General features: G+C 43.7%; 3 protein-coding genes across 3 annotated transcripts; 1 reads left to right on the plus strand and 2 right to left on the minus strand.

Moving 5' to 3' along the window:
- Window positions 1–578: 578 nt before the first annotated feature.
- Window positions 579–2,738, minus strand: LOC131885259 (putative aminopeptidase W07G4.4). The gene is made up of 5 exons (XM_059233227.1): window positions 2,222–2,738; window positions 1,827–2,144; window positions 1,508–1,758; window positions 870–1,432; window positions 579–800 (listed from the first exon to the last, which is right to left on the minus strand). The coding sequence occupies exons 1-5, from the start codon at window positions 2,476–2,478 to the stop codon at window positions 651–653; spliced, it is 1,539 nt and encodes a 512-aa protein (XP_059089210.1). The 5' UTR covers window positions 2,479–2,738; the 3' UTR covers window positions 579–650.
- A 1,715-nt stretch (window positions 2,739–4,453) lies between these two features.
- LOC131885411 (uncharacterized) lies at window positions 4,454–7,284 on the plus strand. The gene is made up of 2 exons (XM_059233443.1): window positions 4,454–4,878; window positions 4,951–7,284. Exons 1-2 carry the CDS (start codon window positions 4,520–4,522, stop codon window positions 6,140–6,142), a joined length of 1,551 nt encoding a protein of 516 aa, XP_059089426.1. The 5' UTR covers window positions 4,454–4,519; the 3' UTR covers window positions 6,143–7,284.
- A 4,608-nt stretch (window positions 7,285–11,892) lies between these two features.
- Window positions 11,893–19,294, minus strand: LOC131885020 (splicing factor 3B subunit 3-like; the record flags this gene model as incomplete). The annotated part of the gene is given in 12 exon segments (XM_059232939.1): window positions 11,893–12,289; window positions 12,470–12,688; window positions 12,761–12,904; window positions 13,073–14,037; window positions 14,213–14,498; window positions 14,691–14,998; window positions 15,767–15,922; window positions 15,993–16,171; window positions 17,539–17,780; window positions 17,847–18,079; window positions 18,157–18,522; window positions 18,861–19,294. Coding segments are annotated over 12 exon segments (3,663 nt in total). The 3' UTR covers window positions 11,893–11,950.
- Between the last annotated feature and the right edge of the window lie 1,836 nt (window positions 19,295–21,130).

Here is a 21,130-nt window from a genome sequence, read left to right on the forward strand (position 1 = left end):
ATTCAATTTTTGCTATTGCTGGCCATTATCAAACTATTTCCATTTTGCCTAAGCATTAAGGCTCATGTTATGTTTCGACCTCTTAGCGGCAGAACGAGAAGAACGTCAAGGAGGCCAAAAGGCTTCTAGACAACGCCTATCTGTACTGTCCTATCCATCAATCTAGTAATCTCTGTAAAGATTCGTGCTATTTTCAACATTGGCGGCGTCCAGAATTCTTTTGAATCCAATATCTTGCAATCAAAAATCAAGCTTTAGTAAGCCTGGGCACAGAAATCCATGGCCTGGGTGACTGATATCAACATGATGAAGAAAAAGTAAATAGTCTAATCATGGTCAGCAGTAGCAGAAATAGAATTCAGTTGAAGTCATTTACAGTAGACCGTGCAATAGTTCAGATTTGGTAATGTGGACGGCTACACCAATAAAAAAAATTAGAACAAAAGTGTTTTTTTTTTTATTTTGACGCTAACGTTGTATTAAATTTCAAATTCAAACTGTGAGAAGAAAAATCCGCTCAAAATTCGACCCCCATAGTGATGTAGATAAATAAAGTTCTTGTCTAATGACAAATACCATTTAAAAAAGAACCGAATAGTCTATTGAAATCGTACAAAATTGTGAATGATTTGAGTCGTGTTTAATATTATTTAGAAACAACCGATGGTGTTCATGACCAACGGTATCACGGAGGCGGCATTGGTGGGCTCGGGCAGGTCCCCTGAACTTCCAGCCACATCCAAATGAGAGTACTTCAAGGGCCTCTCATCCTCCATCATGTGTTTATCCAAACCGGAAACCTAGAAAACAAAGAAACGGTTACAATTACGCTCCAATTCTTTCAAGAAACATACAAATATGCCACTCACGTCAATCATAAACGCCGGAGCCATTTGATGTCCCCTGGGAGTTCTTGTGGAGGGCGCATTATTGCCTTGAAAAATAGCCACAAATTCACCGGACTTGTCCCGGTTCTTCTCCATATCCTCCCGTCTCAAAGAGCTGATCTCAAAGGGATTGCCAAAGTCTTCACCCACCTTTTGGAGGGCTTGTGCAAAGCCAATTTTCCTGGCCGCACCATTGTCCATAACGGCCGTGTAAGGACCCATGGCTAAGCAGGCATGGCCAGTCAAGGTCGCCACCGTCATCATGTGAGGATTGACTTCGTTCAGAGCTTTCTCCTTCATGTGGCAAAGGACGTCCACCATAGCCATTCGACCTTCAGCATCCGTGTTTCCCACTCGGATTCTCACGCCGGCTCGTGAGGTAATTATCTCGTCGGAGACGTAACCATTGGACCCGCAACTGTTGCGAGCCATGGCCATGGCCCCGATGACCTTTACGCCTTTAGGTTGGATCATGGACATGGCCTTGAGAATGCCGGCCACATCCGCGGCTCCGCATTTGTCCCGAGACATTCCAGCCATGACGCCTTGAAATGAAGCAGAGAAAATGAGCCAAAGAGCACATTAAGCCAGGTAACGGCGGCCTCTAAAAAAGGTCTGACCTCCAGCCTTGATGTCCAGGCCACCGGTGTCGTAGGTGATGCCTTTGCCCACCAACATGAGCGTCTTTTCCACGGGGCCTTCGGGTTCATACGTGAGCCAAATGATGCGCCCATCATGGCGAGGAATCCCACTGGCACAACGGTTGACGGCGGCAAAGCAAGGGTAATCCTTTTCGAAAGTGGCTTGGCCTTGGATCACCTCCACCTTGATTCCGGTGTTTTCAAAGGTTCGACGGACATATTCTTCGACACTGGTTATGATAAAATTGTATATTAGACGGGGTTGTCAGACAGGGATCATCCATGCGATTGGACTTACCGAGGAGCGGCCATTCGTTCAGGATCGGAACCGCCGATATCACGACTGACGATTCGCCCGGCTTCCAAAGCTTGAATAAGATCCAGTCTTTGGGCCACTTTGTGGTCGTGGTCAAAGATGCCGATCTTTTGGACCTTTTTAGCCTGGTCGGGCTGAGCCTCGCGTACCTCCAATGGAACGTAGAGGCCTCGTAAAGCCCCCAAGACCGTGACTAAAGCCGCTTGCGGGAACTTATCCAAGACGTGGAAGAAGAGGCAAGGCGCTTGACAGCCGGCTTCGATAGCTCGTGCCACGCCTTTTTGAGCGGCCTCGGCGTAACTGAAAAAAGCACATGTGGCTCTTCAGCGAATCTGGTCCCAGGGCAGGAACCGTCTCTACTCAATGATTGAATGTACCTGCGGACATCGTCATGATCCCGGGTCAAGGGACCGGTGCCGGAGAAGATGATTCGTTGGCAGGGCAGGTCGCACGGGAGAATAAAAAGGCTCTTATCGGCCTTTTTGTCCAGAGCCTGGAGTGCCTTGAGCGGTCGCTTGACATCCTCGATGGGCAAATCATTGATGGTGTGAGCAACCACGACCAATCCGTCGTACTCGGATGACTTGAGGTCGGTGCAGAGCTCCACCTTGGGGCAGGGCGGAAAAGCGGACATGAGGCTGGGACGTGGCTCGGGATGTGGGTCGGGCTTGAGTACCTACATACACACTAATCTGCCAATAGTATGCGAGTGAGTGAATGCCACGAATTGGAGAGCGAGGATGGAGGAGTGGGCTGGCTTGGGACGCCCTCGGCTAGCACTGACTGACTGACTGACTGACCTGATGCTGGTTTCTGACGATGAAGTCCGACAAAAACTGCCGAAACTCTCTCTTGGTGTGTGTGTGTGTCTGTGTGTCTCACACATCATTATTACGCACACACGCTTTGCGTGTGGACTAACAGATATCCGAGCACATAGCAACATGATTTTCTCTCCAAGCTTTCATGAGCTGTGAAACACGAAACTAGTGTCCTGGGGGAGTACACGAAACTACAGGGTGGATTTAATGAGGTGTTACAGAATTTGTCGTGGCAAAAGTGACTATATGGCAGAATCATTTACTTTCAAAATTGGTGCCCTAACTGCCAAAGGCATTCACTTTGCATTGAAACCATTGCGTGCGACACTTGTTGAACAACAGCTTTCTAATAATTGAAGCCAAGGTTAGCAAGTCATAGCTAGGAACAGTACAGAGCGTGCCAGCGGTGAGGCTCACGGTGGGTGTTTTCTGTAAATATTTTTGGTCAAGAGCAACCAATTTGACTAATCTTTTTTACACTGAAAGGGAGTTCATTGAAGAGCCTAAATCCAGAATTTGGTGTGTTCATAGCAATTTCCAAAGAGGCAATACATGCTTTTGTTTGTAACACTTTATCCCCTCCATCCTGTAGACATTGACGCAAAAGCACAATATTTTTAAGCAAAATATGTAACTAAAATAACATGGGAGAATGATGCATGTCAAAGAAAAGAAAATGAATCCACTTTATGTGTCAAAGTACCTTGCCCACATTGTCCAGCTAACTAGTATTGGCAGACCAATCGTTGACCTGGTATGCTAATCTAAAATCTGTCCAAGTCTGACTTGAAAGATGCTACCGGATCAATGAGGCCTACGTAGTCCCTAGAAACAATAGAGGGAAGCAAATTAAACGATGAATAAGCCTGAGAAAAAAAGAGAGGTGGACTTTATTTGGTCAATCTAGCCTGGATTCTTAAGGGCTTGCAGGTACCTCCGCAAGGGTCATCCTTGTTTTTGATGGGGTTAAATCTTAAAAGTCCATAGAGATGTGTGAATTACTGGCTCGGATTTCAGCTAACAAGGCTACATCACAATTGCAACCATGACTGAAACTCATTCAGTGACTCCAAATCCGCATTTACACAATTGGTTGCCACATAAAGACATCTTTCAATAGTTATATCAAAGCATTTTAGTCCAAAACTCATTTACTATAGATTTCATAATTCATCATGTCAAAAATATGGAATTCAAAACAAATATCTTGTGCCAACATCTTGTCATTGGTAAACGGGTGGAGACACTTACTTCATGGTAGGAACAGATGGCGCCGCCTCACGAAACCTCTATTCTATTGCCTTTTACCGAATTGTACATTCAATGTCATTTTTCCCTAAAGTAGAAAGGCAAAATGGCGAAAATAGGACTCAGCTTAAGTAAGAGAAAAAAAAATCGCCGGAGCTAGGTTCCGTGAGACGTAGTTTAAGGCATTACGAAATTCTTGAGCAAGCCGGAGTTTGTCAAGAGTAATTATGGTCATCATTATTGATGCAGTCTCCTTAATGGAAAGTGAAATGATTCATGAAATAGCCAGGCAACCAAACTGTTTTAATGCTTATTTCGCTTTCCAATTCTGCGTTGAAGCAAAAATTATAAAGTAAGAAAAACTTAAGATGGTGCTTTTCATAAATCAACCTTTTTGCAAATTTTCATAGAAACAATAAGTAGTCTCCTTCACAGAAATATTTTGGTGTTTATGATGCCAGAAATCTTCCATCATTTCAAGACATGTTCCAATGTTACAATGTTTATTGTGGTTCTTCTGATAGTTTACTTAGCTAAGTGGCGCCACCTACCCAAGCTTGCTCCACTATAGGAGCGTGAACTCAAGTGAATTCTGCTTGAACTCAAATGACTGGCTTCAAATGCGAAAGAGTGTTCCACCGCTTGAGCCTCGATGATGGAACCAGACGGTGGGACGGAGTGCCGGTGCCCTTGGAGCGACAATGCTTGGATGCCCTGCTGGCCCGGATAAGCCGCACCCGATCGCCCTTTTCCGAGGCCGTCCAACGCAGTCTAACCGACCGACAAGTGCAGTACCTGATAACCCACCTCAAGGCTCGTCCAGACATAGACCGGCCCACTGCCTTCCTCATCTGGCGGTCTTTGTTCTCCGAGCTATCGGGCGAGACCTTGGATTTGGCCGAATTTACGGACAATCAATCGCTGAGTCATGCCATTTATGAGCATATCACCTCGCTGCCACTCAAGTAATCTCTTGATACTCAAATTGATTGAGACCAGGGCCAATGGGTCGATCCATATGTTCAATCCCTTTTCAGATCGATTCAGTGTCGGACGTTATTCTTGTCCGATGAAGTAGGATCTGGATTGAGTAGGTGGCACTTGAAGTTTCAAGCTTTTCTGAAACGCTTTCAAAGCTTACACACCATCACCGTGTCTAACGATCTCATCGACGGCGCTCTCGGTGATATCGGCCAGTTTTGCCCAGCCTTGCACAAACTCCGAATCTACCAAGCTTCCAGAGTATCCCATACTTTAGCCATGGATGATGAAGACATCCTGGATTTTGTCGGCTACCAAACGGGGAATATTCATTTCCAGCATCTGGATTTGAGCTCCTGCCAGTCGGGCTTCTCGGCCGAAAGCATTTTGTCTCTTCATCAATTGCCCAACCTGATCACGTTGGACACATTGACTGACCATTTCCAAACTGTCGAGACTCGTGAGATCAAGCCTTTCAACTCGCTCCAGACTCTCAATCTCCGGGCGAATCAGTTTGTCAAAGCATGTCTTTCGGTCATTCCCCAACTTTGTCCGGATTTGCTCAACTTAAGTCTTCTGCGTATTAATGGCGACTCCATATCCAGCGATAATTGTCAGCCCCAATATACTCATTATCTACCTGAATTGCGAGCCCTCGGTCCCAGGTTAAAGCGATGCCAAGTGATGCTATGTTCGGATGTGGACTTTTTGGCCGAACAAGCTCCGAAACTCGAAACTCTTCAATTGGTGGATCCCAAATTGAAGTTCAGCTTAAAAGCTGGCCATTTCCGACAATTGAATCGCTTAGAGTTGTTCAAGCATTCGTTTTCCTTGGACTTTGACATTGTAAGACAAATCTTGGAGACGTGTTTCCACTTGACTGCCGCGCTTTTTTACGCCAGTGAAGTGAAGAATATCACGCACGATCTCGTGCTCAAGACCTTTCAAAGCCCCAAGAACCAACATATTCGGCGGAATTTGCGGTCGTTCCGCTTGGCTAGTGTTCATTCTCTAATGCGGAATCTCACGTGGGACACGGTGATTGGGATTGTGACTGTGTGTCCGAAGTTGGAACACCTGGATGATCTCAGCACATGGTCGGTTACTCGAGATGGGCGCGGCCAGAAAACTGGAATATCAGGGCGGACATTTCATTTGGTCCAAGACAATCATGCGTCTAATTGCGATCAATCGCTCACTGCCTTGCTGTGGATGACGGAAAACTACAGAGATATTTTGCACCCCTAATTATGATGTGCCAAGAAACGCTTAAGCTTTAAGTTTTATACCCGAGAAACAGCTGGCCTGCTTAGGAAGCGCATACAAATCTACTTGATATTAGGAGCTAAAGATGCCTTGCACTGTTTAGGACAAGCTGGATGTACGAAGAGAAACATGTAAGAGAATATTAGTCATTCTAAAATAAGGTTCGTTATTCTTGAAACAAAATCCCTCTAAACATTAACATCGACCGAAGGTAAAAGCTTAGTTGCTGTGGCTCCTCAAATTAAGATACTCGCCTTCAGCGTTACGAGCTCACCAAATTTCAATAAGGACCCTTATTTGCTACGTCACACGGCCCAAAGACAACCGAAAGACGCACGGTAGATCGCGTTCAAGGCAAGAGCAGTTTATTTAGCAATTTCTTTTCCGGACATTATGTGACCCGGGGCAAACATTTTAAATAAGATTTTGATAGAATTAGCCAAAAACAACACAAACTCGTTATAATTCAATAAAAAGGAATTTGCCCAATCGGCCGTTTATTTGGCAGAGGCTGAATGACAAAGCCCTCTCTGAAGTGCAGAGTGTAAAACATATTTCGTGCAACGTAAGGGGGCTATAATTCCGTACAAGAATTTGCTTAAATGCCAAGAAAATTGCTAAAGAAACAAAAGTGCACTGAAGTTTTTTTAAAGTTTGTGATAGGGAAGGTCTTCTTCTTGCTTAGTATTGCCAAACTTTCGATAGCGATTGATGCTCCCCATTATAGCATCCATGTCCTGGGCAGGATTTAGCATGCAATTTTTCAATATAACTTTTTTCAACTACCCTGACATTTTTCATGAATCCCCACCTTCCTTACTTTTCAAGATTACAAGACCCGGCCAGCCACAGGCAAAAAGGAACAATGTTAAGTTATTCTATGATTATGGAAAATCATTACGTTGAAAGTTGAAGTTTGGTGGTTCAATCGAATGTTTTCATGTCTATCCTAAAGACTCGTATCAGGGTGCCGGTGGCTTCAATCACAAAGTTCATCAAAGAACTCAGAATCAGAGGGGAGAAGAAATGCAACATCATAATCAAAGGTTTGCCAGAGGAAAATGGATGTACTCCTGATGTTTGGAAAGAATCAGATCTGAAACAAATAAAGAACCTGATGAAGTCGATGAATGTTAACTTGGAACCTCTGGACGTAGTTCATGTACAGAATGGGAAAAGCCAAATTCAGACCAGATGATAACAGGCCAAGAATAATTATGGTTGGACTGAAGAACATTGCCCTTAAAGAACATCGGCCTTAAAGAAAATATTATTAAAAGCGCTTATCTGATTGGTAGAACACCAGGATTCTCTGGGGTCTATGTGGATCCAGACCTTACTTAAGCTCAGATCAAGGACGATGTTGAAATGCGCAAAGAGGCCGCAAAAAGGACTGAGCTGGGAAATGATGAGTGGAAAGTGAAAGGAATAAAGGGAGCAAGAAGAGTAGTGAGAACCAAAAAATAACACTCCATGTCCTCTATTTCAGCACTCGATCTCAGGATTAGAATGTCATGCAGATCTTATTCTCATAACCGAAACATGGGCACATCAATACATAAACAATGAAGAATTAGAGCTATCAGGCTGCAAAATAGTTGGCAGTAGCGATGGAAACGACACCAAGAACGAACGGGGAGGTGGGCTCCTCATGTATGCTTAAAAACAAAATACAGTTCAATTAGAAAACTGAAATGGGGATTTCAGCATCAAAATGAAAAAACAATTTCATCAAGAGGAATGGTAACAAGCCAAATGCGATTGCCCTGATAGGCGAGGAGCATAAGTAGTGGCTCCACATAGGAATGACATCCAGTTTTTCACATTGAACCGTTCAAAAAAGGGAGGTAATGATGACTTGTCTCCATTGATCTAACATCACATGAACGGTATTTTTTCGACTCAAATCAATCTTGAAATGGGTTCATACCTTTTAAATGGTAATTTGTATTGGATCTTTGTTTCCACCTATCCCAAGGCCCATGTAGTTGGTACAAGTCAAATCCATAAGGCAACAACAAATGCAATATATTGTTATTTATCAAAATTATTGCTGTTGATTAAAATCATTGTTGTTAATCACGATCATTAGTTTATTTGAACACCAAATCATTTTTCACTAGTTCTTGCACTCCTACAGCTCTTTTCTTTTTCCAGTGTTTACAAACACTAAACAAATTCATTGAGAACAAAAATAAACTTTGATGAAAACTGATTGCACAAATTAAATGACAAGTGGGTTGGACTGTGAGCTACTTTGTTGAATTTATGTGTTAAAATTTGTGTCGTGTAACTGGACCATAAGCGACAAAGTCTCTCACAAATCGCAGAATGTTGGAGCAGGTTATCGACACATTGTGCGAAAATCTGTGTCATGTAACAGGACCATTTGTTGGAAGAATCACTCCCAGTATGATTCAGATTTTGGCCAATATGTTGTGTTTAGTTTTGGTTAGAGGGCTAGTCAGAGAAGCGACACTTACGCGATTTCTGAGATTTTTTTGGGGCTCCCTCGCGGCTGTCTGGTATGTGCGATGGGGATCGGCTTTGAACACATTTAGTTACGTGATTCTCATAATGAAGTTCCGAATTCAGGGAGCCAGTGAGTTGATGGCTAGTTTGTCTGCTTTGGTTGAAACTGAGTAACGCACGAGAAGTCGATCAGTCCGACACCTTGCTACCCAACTACCAAAATGTGTTCAAAGCAAAGTCTCAAACGGCTTGGTTGGAGTGACTTTTATCTGACAAGCCCTCTAGTTTTGGTCCTGGGTCGAGTTGTCAGCTGAGTCAAGTTGTCCATTGGGTGCTCAAACGCAAGTGTTAAAGTAGGTCATTGGTGTATCTTCCCCATCTTCCCTCTGTCTGCTTAAGCTCAGCCGCGATTCCGAGATGCCTGACCCTGATTCCAGACTAGGTATATGATGCTTTCAACCAACGGCATTAGGCCTACAGTGTTAAGGAAGGGTGCTGACGAAATATCAAGTTCCTCTACGGCTCAAAATTTTCGACTTTTTAGTAATTTGGTTAATATGAGTGAATACTTTTCATCCCTGAGGAGTTTTTTCAGGTTGGCGAAAAATAGCCTATGCTTTAAAGATGCGAAGAGCTACCAATGATACAATTCTACCGAATTGTGTTTAAGCTCATTTGACGTTATTGACGAATATGTTCTGACAATGTGATCAATTTTGATAAGTTTGCCATTTTATCAATCTAAGCACTTAATTGAACACCATTTTGTCCTACCATAAAAGCTCGTTCGGGCTCCCGGAACAAACCGATTCTCCTTCGCCGTGTTTTGAAATGAGACATGAGATTTCGGTTTGTCCAGGAACTTGCAGAGAAAACTCCCTATGAAAACGTATACCTCGCCAATTGCTTCCTGCATTTACACATAATCGATGTTAGGTAATTGGCAGGTCAATGAAGTCATAAGGCATTACAAGCAACCTTTTGTGCTAATCTTGGTAAGTCTAAGGACGGCTGGGATTTTATTGAAAGGTTCATCTTTCGATATTCCAGGCTGGTTTTGACGTGTAGAATTCAATATCGTTGATGGGCGCACAAATATCAATGATTGGTAGCTTGGGAAGTTTCGATTGACCCGTACACTTGCACAAAAAAATGTATGCCTCTCTTGAAGCAGTTCTTTTTGACGTCGAATCCCAAGGGCTGAGTTTTTGATGATGCGTTGAGATTGTGCGTGTGTGCGTATAGAGACGAGCTAGAACTCCATGAAGCATCAACGTAAAGTTGATGCCTTATTTATTCGGAAAGGCTATGAAATATAAGTCGGCCTCCACTTCGAAATAAAGGCCCACATGTTTGAAAATACTCTTGGCACCTCGTTGATCAATTAAAGGTCACTTGGAATACTCAAGAGACCAAATACACATTGATCAGTGATGATTTATATCTTGACCTCGAACTTTCAATGTTGTTTCTGCTTTGATAAGGTACACTATCACTTCTGCTTTAATTTGTCTCATCAAATTTGATACGATTTGACGGCTTTAGCTTTCGTCTTTGGTGAGGGTTTCGGACTACTTGGCGTGGTTGGAGTATTGCAAACAGACAACAATATCATTAACCAAGTGATTGAAGCTCACAAAATGATATCTATTCCACAACAAGACTAAAGAATACGAGATAGCACAAATACTTGTCCCCTAGATTAAGAATGGCCGTCCATTTCCGAAAAACTTGTTTATCGTTCGTTGCTTCAGAGAGCCGTGATATGACCTCATTGGGGCACAAAAAGATGTGCAGATGAGTATAAAGTTAAAAACAAGGGCAAAATGTTGCTCAAAAATCATACTGTCTACATATTTCTATAACCACATAAGCTAAAATTGATTGAAGATTATTTTTCATTGAACTTTTGATGTTGGTGATTGAGATCATATCACCGTGCATCGTTTAAAAGTGAGCTAGTTTTCACCAACCTGACAAAAACTCCTCAGGGATGAAAAGTATTCACGCATATTAAACATATTGCTAAAAAGTCGAATATGTTTTTGAGCCGTAGAGGAACTTGATATTTCGTCAGCACGTAGGCCCACCCTTCCTTAACACTGTGGGCCTAATGCCGTTCGTTGAAGGCATCATATACCTAGTCTGGAATCAGGGTCAGGCGTGGAGAATTCCAAATCTTTTAGCTTCAGATTCCTCATCCCGCGATCTCAACCGAATTAGATGTACACCGAATGTATGCCGAAATCATTAGGCGATATTTAGTTTATTTGGATACCCAACTTAATAACGGCCAACCAGACCTTTTGTTCGCCATCAAAGAGAGTCGCATTTACGAAAACTCCGGGATCTGGTAATGCCCATTAGTCAAGCGGACCTGATTAAAGTGGGCCGGGGTATTGCTTCTGGACTATCCTTTCCTCAAGAACGGTGCTACTCATCAAATATCTGTTTAAGGTTGGCTCTAATTTGATTTGACGGGTCAGGGCAAGGAATGGGTTTAACTTGAGTCTTTTGGTCACAGAAACGCTGCTGTTGTCTTTAAAGCGACTAATAAAGGGAGGAGCATTATTCAGATGTTGCCCTTGGAAGAGCACCAAAGTATGACGGATAAGTATTTATTGTGTGTTCAGAGTATATTCAGTATCCGATTCGTATCCTACATTAGCACTTTCTGATGTCTTCAAATCGAATACCCTGAAAGTTGAATTGCCGGGACCAATTGAGGACGATTCCGAAATACCCCTGGTCAAGTCACAGACTTGACTTTACAGACTGTAACTTCTACTCCTGCACAACTAGTTTTCAAGTTTTCCTCCCCTTCAGATTCAGTGGAATCTGATCCACTCAACCGGATACCCCTACAAATCAGCTCCGATACATCCCAGAACTGTATGGTTACCGAGGCTAACAACAAATCGATTATGAATACAAGTTGGGCGAACACAGAATCAGGTAAGAGAAATTCGATTCAGGATTTACAGACTCCGACAAAATAAGTTGTTTTCCCTTTGAGCACAAACTGCAGAAGTTTTTGTCGGAGGCTGATGATTAAGATCTCCATTGTTAGTGCTTATTACCTTTTTCAATTTGCGATAGACTAGCCGTCATCAGTGAGCCGGGTGTGAACAAATGAGGTGGTACTGCAGGTAGTGCTACAACACCCGCAAGGACATTTGTGTCAAAACCATCGAAATTAAAACGGAATTTCAGTGTCACTAAATTGGATGATATCAAAACGCAAAAGAACAATCAAGGTGTTTTCAGAACTAGTAGTCACATTTACTCGAAACACATACACGGGTACAACAGTGCTTGTTAAAAAGCGTATCTGGTTCTGATATCTTCCAACTTTTTCGAGATCTCTGCCGGAGTACGGTCGAGCTCTTCGGCGATGCTCTTTTGCTTGGAACCTTCGAGATTGTTGTACTGTTCACAATAATCCCCATCGATCACGCTCTTAACAGGGAAATAGTAGGATCGATACCCCAAATGGTCACGCCCACCCAAAGGTGGATTTTCGGCTCGCATATGCATCTCCAGATTTTGGAAAAAGTCGTGATCCTCGTGAGAAGTGAATGGGACGAGCATGCCCACAGATCCAGATAAGGTGGCGAATACCAGAGAATCATTGCCCCCCGGGATCAAACTGGCTTTCTACAAGGAGAGACGAGATATCTTGACGCTTCCACAAACATACAAATTAAAGTTAATTTCGAAAATGGTGTACGTAATTCAGTTGGTTGATCCAGGACACATGGAAATAGTCTCTAGTTAAATGATTCATCATAATGCGGTCGCGTTCGAAACCGTAATGCAATACATCTGGATACTTACTTGGAGTGAAAGAGGGATCTCTTCGATGTGAAACATGGTAATGCAATCCGCTTTCTGACTGGCTCCACTCAACATGCCTCGATCCCAAAGAGATTTCGTCCCAGTTGGGTCCTCATCTACATTATCGTTGACATTATGTGTCAATCGAACAATACTGATATTGCCAAACTTGTCTCCAATGGCCACTGTGTTGTAGTCCAGTACACAAGTGGTGGTCACCTGCAACATCCAAGAGGCAAGGTTAAGAAATTACATTCTTTCTTCGCTGCCCCTTAGTTCACTCCTACATACCCATCGGGGAGTGGTATCATCGGCGAAGACTACCAATTGGTTCTCCATGCGTTTGTACTTCAGGAAATGGACACTCTCTTGGATGTCTGACGCGATGATCCTATCGCCGATGGTCTTGATATCAACAATACAATAGGGAATATGCTGGAAAAAATCAAATCGACGGGTTGAGATCTGAATCACATGGTACAAGCGCAAACTCGAGGGTTGCAGTTTCAGTTGGTTGATCCAAAGCTCATAGACATCGCCATAGAGTTTCAATATCATCATAAATAAAATGTCCATCAAAAATTAAGTAAAAACGAACCATACCTTGTTCTCGGACTTCCGGAGGAGCTTCTTCTTTCCAATGTCGTAGAGCCTGAGTAATTTTCCAACCCCAATGAGGACTTTCCCTTGGAATGGACAGATGGCGTAAGGGATCTCGTCCAAGGTGGTCTTGTGAACCAACTCCATGGGCGCTTGATTGGGTGCCAATACTCCCCGATGTACTCGATACGTGTACAAGAACCCCCCGGCCACTGTCCGAGGCTTCAGCGTGTAATCCTTGGCCACACCAACAATACAGTAGAGCGCTTCTGGATACGCGGCGAATCGAACCAAGGCAATACTCATGGCCGCCTCATTTTGCTCCAAGTATATTTGTTGGAGCGTGTCACCTTTGGTGGGATCCAGGATCCGAATACAAGAGGCCCACATGCCTGCCCCGGCCTTGGGGGCTCCAAATGTGTCTTCCGGAAGGTTCTCGTTCAGAAAGGCCTCGGCCATTTCGTTGGCCAATTCTTGCTCGTCCTGACCTGCGGCTTCACGCATTTCCTCGGCCATTTGCACCTTCCTCTGTTGTTTGGTCTCTTCTGTGTAGGCGTTGTGATCCGTCTCGATCACATAAAGGTGGTTGGCCTCGTTGTTGACAACGAACTTCCGAGGGGTGTAGTCCAAGGGTACCGAGGTTTGGTTGAACACTGTTCCCAGCTTTTCGAGAGCCAGGATGCGCAATGTGTTGGTGGAAATGGCCACGATTCCTTCCGGACATTGCTCGGAGGAGAACCCGGCTGCGTATTCTAGGGTCTCGTAAGACAGAGGAGTGAGATGGAAACGGTTTTGGTAGTAGTAAGAGATCCAGGATCGAGAGGACATGGCCAGAACGGCTTCGCCGCCTTGCATGGTCACGCGGAAGAGTTTGACTGGTCTCGAACCGAGATAGCGCGTTCTCGTGTCGGATAAATCTCCGGTCACTTGGTCCAGTACCGTTCGCAGAAGAACTCCATTCTGTAAACCTATCAATCAATAAGAAAATTGGACTTGTTACCAACTCGAGTCGAGGTATCGGAGATAGGGTGGAAATAGACTAAGGTTTCAGTTGGTTGATCCAATGCTCACTGACAATCACGAAAGTATTAAATGAGTCATCATCAAATGTCAAGCATCAGAAGGGAAGGTAACTCATCTTACCAATGTTCAAGTAGAGTTGACCTTGGATTCCAGGCTCTCCATCTTGCTCGTCGGTGCCGCCCATTTCTGCAATGCACAACGTTTCAGGAGCATCGGGCAAGGCCTGCATGCTCAATGGTGTCAGGCAATCTTGGGGACCCAAGGAGATGATTCTCACGGTGTTATCAGCTAAACCGACGGCCAAAAACCGAGATCGCTGCTCTCCCGAGGGAACACTGGCCAAGGCCATACACACCACGTCGGCCGACATCTCTTTTTTCTCCGTATACTCGTTCAATTGGCCAGACTAGAACCAAGAATGTAGACGGTATAGTTAGTTTGGACCCGCAGCAGAGATCCATTTCCACTAGATGGAGGGAGAGGATCGATCAGCAAGATAAGTTATCAACACGGCTTTTCAGCAGTCTAACATGTGAATACCATCATGTAAAGGGAGTGTCCTGCCTACTACTCTCAAATAAGAAACTACCAATCTTACCGAATCCATCTCGAAGTAGACGATCTCTCCTCCTGACAAAGCGATCACCACTTGTCGGTTGTTGACGGCGCATTTGACGACGTTCTTTTTGCCGGGAGCTTTCCACTCGTTCACGCGTTTGTCAGCCCGGATGTGGCGAATACCCTCGGGGTAAACCTGAACCAGAGCGTTATCCCCCAAAGCTGAACACGATAAAGTGGGCGTTGTGCCGAGGAAACCCGAGTCTGTGACCTCCTCGACCGTTCCACCGATGGACAGAACCAGGGTGGCGTTCACGAATGACACGATGATGTAGGCATCGAACTCGTCTAAAAAGATACGAGGGAGGAACAACGATGAGCCGTTTTCACAGGTCACTTCAATGCTTCTGGTAGTAGAGTATTTAGGACAAGAATGGTGGGTGCTCTTTCTCTGAAATCGATTGAGAAGGACCTGTTGGTGGAGTGTTGTTGGGACCGGTCAAATACTTACTTTAGCCATAGTGAATTTTGTCCATTCATTGGGACTATCGGATTCCCAGTTCTGCAAAGGAAGAAAAGACTGGTGTTGGTAGAGGAAAACCAAACATGCCAGTCATTAGAAAGGGTCTCTCAAAACGTCTCCACCAACGATTTATAATAAACAAAATAGTAGAGGATAGTGCACATTTTTTCACGTGCCAATAACAGACTTGCCACTGGGGCTGAACCTCCTACTGGAGCAAAATTCAGGGAAAGGATGCATTTTACTCCATCATATACAATCACATTTAGAATGAGCATCAATATTTTCAAGGGAAAAGAAAGGCAATCTATCAGAGCTCAGTCTTATACGTCGATAGGACCTCGTACAAACACACCCTTTTTAATTCTGCCATTTCGTTGTCAAAATAGACTAGGCTTGGTAATATGGCTTGCTAGCAATCAGCTGGACAGCAGATGCTGCAACATATTTTAACCTTTTGTCAAAAGAAGAATGATTTTCGCTATCTATTATTGGTTCGTTTTCGTTGACCTTTCCGACTTGAGGTGACAATAAAATCAACGAAGATCGAGAAGACTAGAACTACACAGAATTGCCACAAACGTCAATCTCACCATCAGCTCTAGTTTTAACAGTCCACACTGCGTTGGGATTTCCGGGCAATTCCGATACGGCCATTTCAGAGACTTCTAATCCGTGACGAAGCACTCTCAAGGTTGACCAAGGGCCACGACCACAAGCCGCATAGATTTGAGGGGTATCCTCATTGGCTAGGACAACAGAAAAAAAGTTCTCTCAATCCAAAACATCATACCTTGGTCGTATCGAAAATGGTCTTACCCAAGTCTGCAACTTGAGAGTGGAGAATGGGCGAGAGCGAATCGAGCTCGTCCACCAGAACCAGATTTTTCAGTGGTCGAGGTCCGAAAAAGAATGTGTCTCCTTCCTCTAATGGCATGGCTGAGTTGAATTCAGGCTCCTCATCGTCATCGCCCAAGTGCGCAATTTGATACAAGAAACTAAAATTGACATAAGACACATGAGGAGCGGGCAGTTCCTTCCCCAAAGGAAAAAGGATGCGATCACAGAATCAGTTTGTTGGGGTTTTTAGACCACTTTGCGACCAAGCGCTTTCTTTCGGATACATAGTGATGTGTCAACAAAGAGGTAAAAATGAATGGAACTTTTGTTTCAAAAGGACTATTCTTAATCGTTACTCGCACTATCCTTCGATTTTTTTGCAAAGCAGCTCCGCTAATTTCAAAACTATTGTGATTGACTCTTGCCATACGTAATGATGTGTCGAGCATTTGACTAAGTCAAAAGGGGTGCAAAGGGGTAAACAACAACCTCTGTGAGCATGTCCTGGCAAAAATCGGATGGCAGACGTCGAGATCGCGTTCTAATGTTTGACACTATAGGGTGAGCTAGGGAGATGTCCCAACACAGCCAAAAGCAGTATGGCGTAGAAATGAAGTTACAGGTAGAACAAAACGCCTTGCACAGGCACAGACTTGTATTGAAGCCTGCTCTCCATGACCACTTGCGCCTGATATTTATGGAAAGCTTCTCATGGGCATGAATAACTTGAAGCAATTTGCCGTCGGTTTCTTCAGGTTGACCAGATTTAGGGGGAGACTCTTATATTTGGGAGTTTTTTGGAACATTGGTGGCTGAAAATGTTCCAATATTCATGCTAGACACGCGAACGACAGTGGCAAACGTGTCAAGGTAGCAAAAAGGGTAGTATGCAAATATGATGTTTAAGGGATTCAATTCACATTCAATTGAAAATGACCGGAAGTCTCTTGGTTTTGGCTACTGCTCTGAAGTTTTGGCTCTTGCAGTTGCTCTACCTGAATAACAAAAATCTATGAATGTCGACATCCGTGGTTCAATACTACAGTATAAAACATAACACAAAAAAGCCGCTTTGGGGGTGAACTGAAAAACCACACAAGAGAAACGACGTTTTGGGACCAATAATCTCATGCACTTAATCGTGTACTCAAGTGGCTCTTCTAGTAACTTTCCCCCCATTTTCACGGACCAGGTTTTCATAATCATATAATCCATTCTAGCCACCGACAGCAATTTTTGACCGCCTCCAAACAGTTTCTGCCATCAGCAAGTGCCAGGCAGACATTGCTCCAAAAGTTGACCTCTGATCAGGGCCATCCGGAGAGTGAAATTTAGTGTTGCCAAGAGTATTATGACTCAGAGGACTGCCGTTTGACATTTGATGCCTTTGTTATTGAAAATATACGCCTCCATTTAATGAACTGCAATTTTGCTAACACCAAGAAGTTTTTTTGAAGTGTTTCTGATAGAACGAGGAGAGATAAGTTTTCAACCGTTTCTAATCAATGAATCATTCAATACTTACTGGTTGCCGAATTCAGAGGCCACGAAAAGGAAGCCAGTCTTGAGAACATTCATGGCCGAGGCCACAGGAGCGGTGTCAAAATATTTGAGTTTGATCTCGGTGACCATGTCGTCATCCGTTTCCAAGGTTATTTTGAAGATGTCGCCTTGCTCGGTTTGCACGAGAAAGAAGAACATGGACTTGGTTTTGTGCGTGGCCGAACACACAAAGATCATGCCACGTTCGGGATCATCCAGATCATTCTACAGAGATCGATGAGTAGTGCATATGAAGGACAGTTCATTGGCTGCATATTCAATGTGACATACCCGGCGACGAGGTATGGGGCATCGGATGTCGGGCTGATCGCCCAGATTTTTGTAGGTGATGTAATTCTCGGAGCAGATCAACACTCCTGATGGTCCATCGTTTCCGCCGGGTACGGAAATCAAGAGGTTCGCGTGCTCCTCTAAGGGTTCGGAATACTTGCGCACGACATGATTGAGGCCCAAATCCAATTCGTAAAAGGTTAAACTCATGGGCGTTTGGCTAGCGATTTCACCTGCTCGACGAATAAGATTCACGATGTTTGAATATCTTGCATGGCATTGAAACTTCTTATGAACTTTTTCGTCTTACCCGTAATATCGTTGTCAGCCTCTTCGTAATCGACCTCCAAGCCAGCAAACATGGGATTTTCAAATCCCACATCCACCCCCACAATATGGAAAATGAAGGTCGAAGATTTGTGAGCCTCCAGGGGCGAGGAAATGGTTAAGCGGGCTTGGGTATCGCGATTCAGAATGTAAACCAACTTCTGTTTCTCCAAGGCCCCTACCATGACGGCACGACCTTTGGGGTCCACGGCCAAGTATTGCCCGGGCACGATCCGCCGACAGCCAGACTTGCCGAAAGTCTCCATCTGAACGCGATCCAAACGATTCTTGGAGCCATTGTATTCCAAGATGACGATCCGACCCGAATCCGAACCCACAATCAAATAATCTAGGGGGTCAAAAAGTCCAGAGGTGAATTCATATGATACCCTCAACGTTATTCTCCTTGATTGCATGGGCGGTTCCAAGTCATCTAAATGAACTCCCATTAAACCCCAAGATAACCATGAGTGGTGCTGGGTGAGTATGTCAGAGACCACTAGAGTCTTGGACTCTACTTTTGAGCCATCACCCGAACAAGTGTCCTTACTGGCAGCAAGGGCTCAAATCCGGACTCGTCCTAGTTGATAGGAAAAAAAAAAAAGACACCTCTGGATTTCTTCAGCAACAAGAGCAAGGGCGCCGACCGACCCATTTGAGAATAATGTCGCTCAATTTCTAGGTTACCTTTACTGCCCCCGGTCAATCTGAAGGCCATCAAGGATCGAATGACGCCAAAGACCTCGGTGGAGAGGAGCGTGTGGACCTTGCCCGTGCTGGGATCGGGCTTGAGTACGTCCAAACATTTGCCCCGCGAGACCACAATCTCCTGGAGTTTGGAGCCGGAGAAGTTGCCGTGGACCGAATGCGTCACGCCCGAGGGACGCTGCAGAGTCAAATGATACAGATGCATTGGGGGAAATCTGGAAATCCTCTAGAATAGACAACGGCGAAAACGGTGAGGCCGATGTTCCACCTAAACGTCCAACAAGGCGACCAGGATATGCTGAGCTAAGGAAACGGGAGCCCGTTCGCCACACACATTCCACGCCACGAGGGACGAGGCCGGGATCGAAGCTCAATCCGACCACGATCACGGTAGAGACTGCACAAGCGTCGAGCGGGCTCGGATGCAGAGTATTTTCACGGATTACCAATGCTGGAGTAACGAATCCAACTAATACAGCTCGACTGTAACTCCATCGATCGAGCCGAAGCACGCGGTAGCTAGGGACGAGAACAATGCCGCTGCCACAACCAAGACTAAGAAGTAGGGTGACCAATAACAAAAATAGGAATACTTTGGCCTGGGTGCCAGTCCTGGGCAAGATCCTAAAATAGAGGGTGGGGGAAGGGCCGTCATAGCGGAAAGGAGAAGGAAAGAGTACAGAGCGAAAACATCGCCTTGACAAATGTGAACCCCCAATTGAGCGTAGTCATAAACCACTGAAAATTAGTAATTTGATAATTTTCAGTGGTCTATGGCGTAGTTGACCCAATGGCGGGTAGGAGTACAATGTTGCCTTCCACCCTTGAGGCAACCAACCATACACGTACTAGTTTTGGGCGCTAAAAATATACCTGATAAGATGACTTTCCAAATATTGCTCAAATTGATTATTAGAGCAGGGAAAAAGTATACCAGAAGTTTTATAATAGTGTTCAAGGCAAAATTGAAAGTTCAAGTGTGCTTTTTCCGAAACAAAATAATATTTATCGCCCTTCAAAAACTTTATTACTGTCTTACTTGGCACAAGAATGCCCTGGATGTATCATTAAACAATGTTCAAGGTATTTGTTTTATCGTGTTCACATCTTTAGTTTCATTTTGTAAAGCTTTCAGGAGGGAATAATCATGATAATTTTCAAGAACTAATTTCTGACCTGATGAAATGAAAGTGTAGAAAAACTCCATCACTCCTTGATATGATAACATACGGTATATAGAAAACACATTTTTCCCGTGAAATTTTGAACTAATACAACTTGAAATATCTTGTTATATCCTATCCACTTTATTAGTAACTACTGCAATTTATAGCAAACAAGAAACACATGCTTGTATTTTGTTGATACTTAGTTTTAAATTACATAAATCATTGCTTTTGTCTATTAATATTTGTAATGGTGAATGTTACATTTGCCTCATTTTCACAGTTTATAAAACTGTTTTGTAAGTCATGATAGTTGGTTGATTCATAATCTATTAAGGAGACCATTAGAATAAAATATTGATTGATTGCAATTTGTTGAAAGTATGTTTAGACGAATTTATAAACGACAAGTTATGCTGGTTGGTTAATTTATGACCCATTAAAGTGGTTAACCTGTAAATAAACACTTCGTTAATTTATTCAAGAAAGTGCTAAAAGTTTCTGTAACCATTTTCATCAAAATATAGCAAAAAAATACGGTACATATCCAATCATTCCAACTAGTCTCATCTAGCACCTTGTATTAGAAGAGTACAACAATCAGGTCAGCGCACCATTGCCGTTGAGTTCTGAACTTTCAATTCCGTTCGAAAATAATGAGTTTACCTGGGTCTCAGATCCAAACCGAACACATTTTTGTAAATGTTTGTGCCTTATGGGTGAGTACCAAGGGTTTAGTTACTATTCAAGCATCATTAACGGCAAATGCAGCAACACCGGATTCAAATTATGTATTTTTTAACCGAAAAAGTAGATAGTGCCTTATAAAGTGGTTTTTAAAACGTTCAAAGTACGTTTAAGGGTACGTGAAGGGTAGCCAAAGACATATATAACTCGCAGAGCCACATATTTTTATTCAAATGTGTTTGGTTTGGATCTGGGACGCATAAGAACTCATTGTTTGGGAATGGCATTGAAGGTTCTAAATTCAACCGATATGGTGCGCTGAAATCATTGTTGTACACTTCTAAATACAGGGCCCTAGTATCATCCAAAACCTATTTTATGGTGACAATTAAAATT

Source organism: Tigriopus californicus, chromosome 8 (genome assembly GCF_007210705.1).
Source record: "Tigriopus californicus strain San Diego chromosome 8, Tcal_SD_v2.1, whole genome shotgun sequence".
NCBI lineage: Eukaryota > Metazoa > Arthropoda > Copepoda > Harpacticoida > Harpacticidae > Tigriopus > Tigriopus californicus.

Excerpts from the sequence above, each read along its gene's own strand:
- LOC131885411 (XM_059233443.1), top strand. The coding sequence starts at position 4,520 with ATGACTGGCTTCAAATGCGAAAGAGTGTTCCACCGCTTGAGCCTCGAT. Across the intron at positions 4,879-4,950 it reads ATCACCTCGCTGCCACTCAA|ATCGATTCAGTGTCGGACGT; the intron begins GTAATCTCTTGA and ends ATCCCTTTTCAG.
- LOC131885259 (XM_059233227.1), bottom strand. The coding sequence starts at position 2,478 with ATGTCCGCTTTTCCGCCCTGCCCCAAGGTGGAGCTCTGCACCGACCTC. Across the intron at positions 1,759-1,826 it reads GAACGAATGGCCGCTCCTCG|TGTCGAAGAATATGTCCGTC; the intron begins GTAAGTCCAATC and ends TATCATAACCAG. Across the intron at positions 801-869 it reads CTCCGGCGTTTATGATTGAC|GTTTCCGGTTTGGATAAACA; the intron begins GTGAGTGGCATA and ends TTTGTTTTCTAG.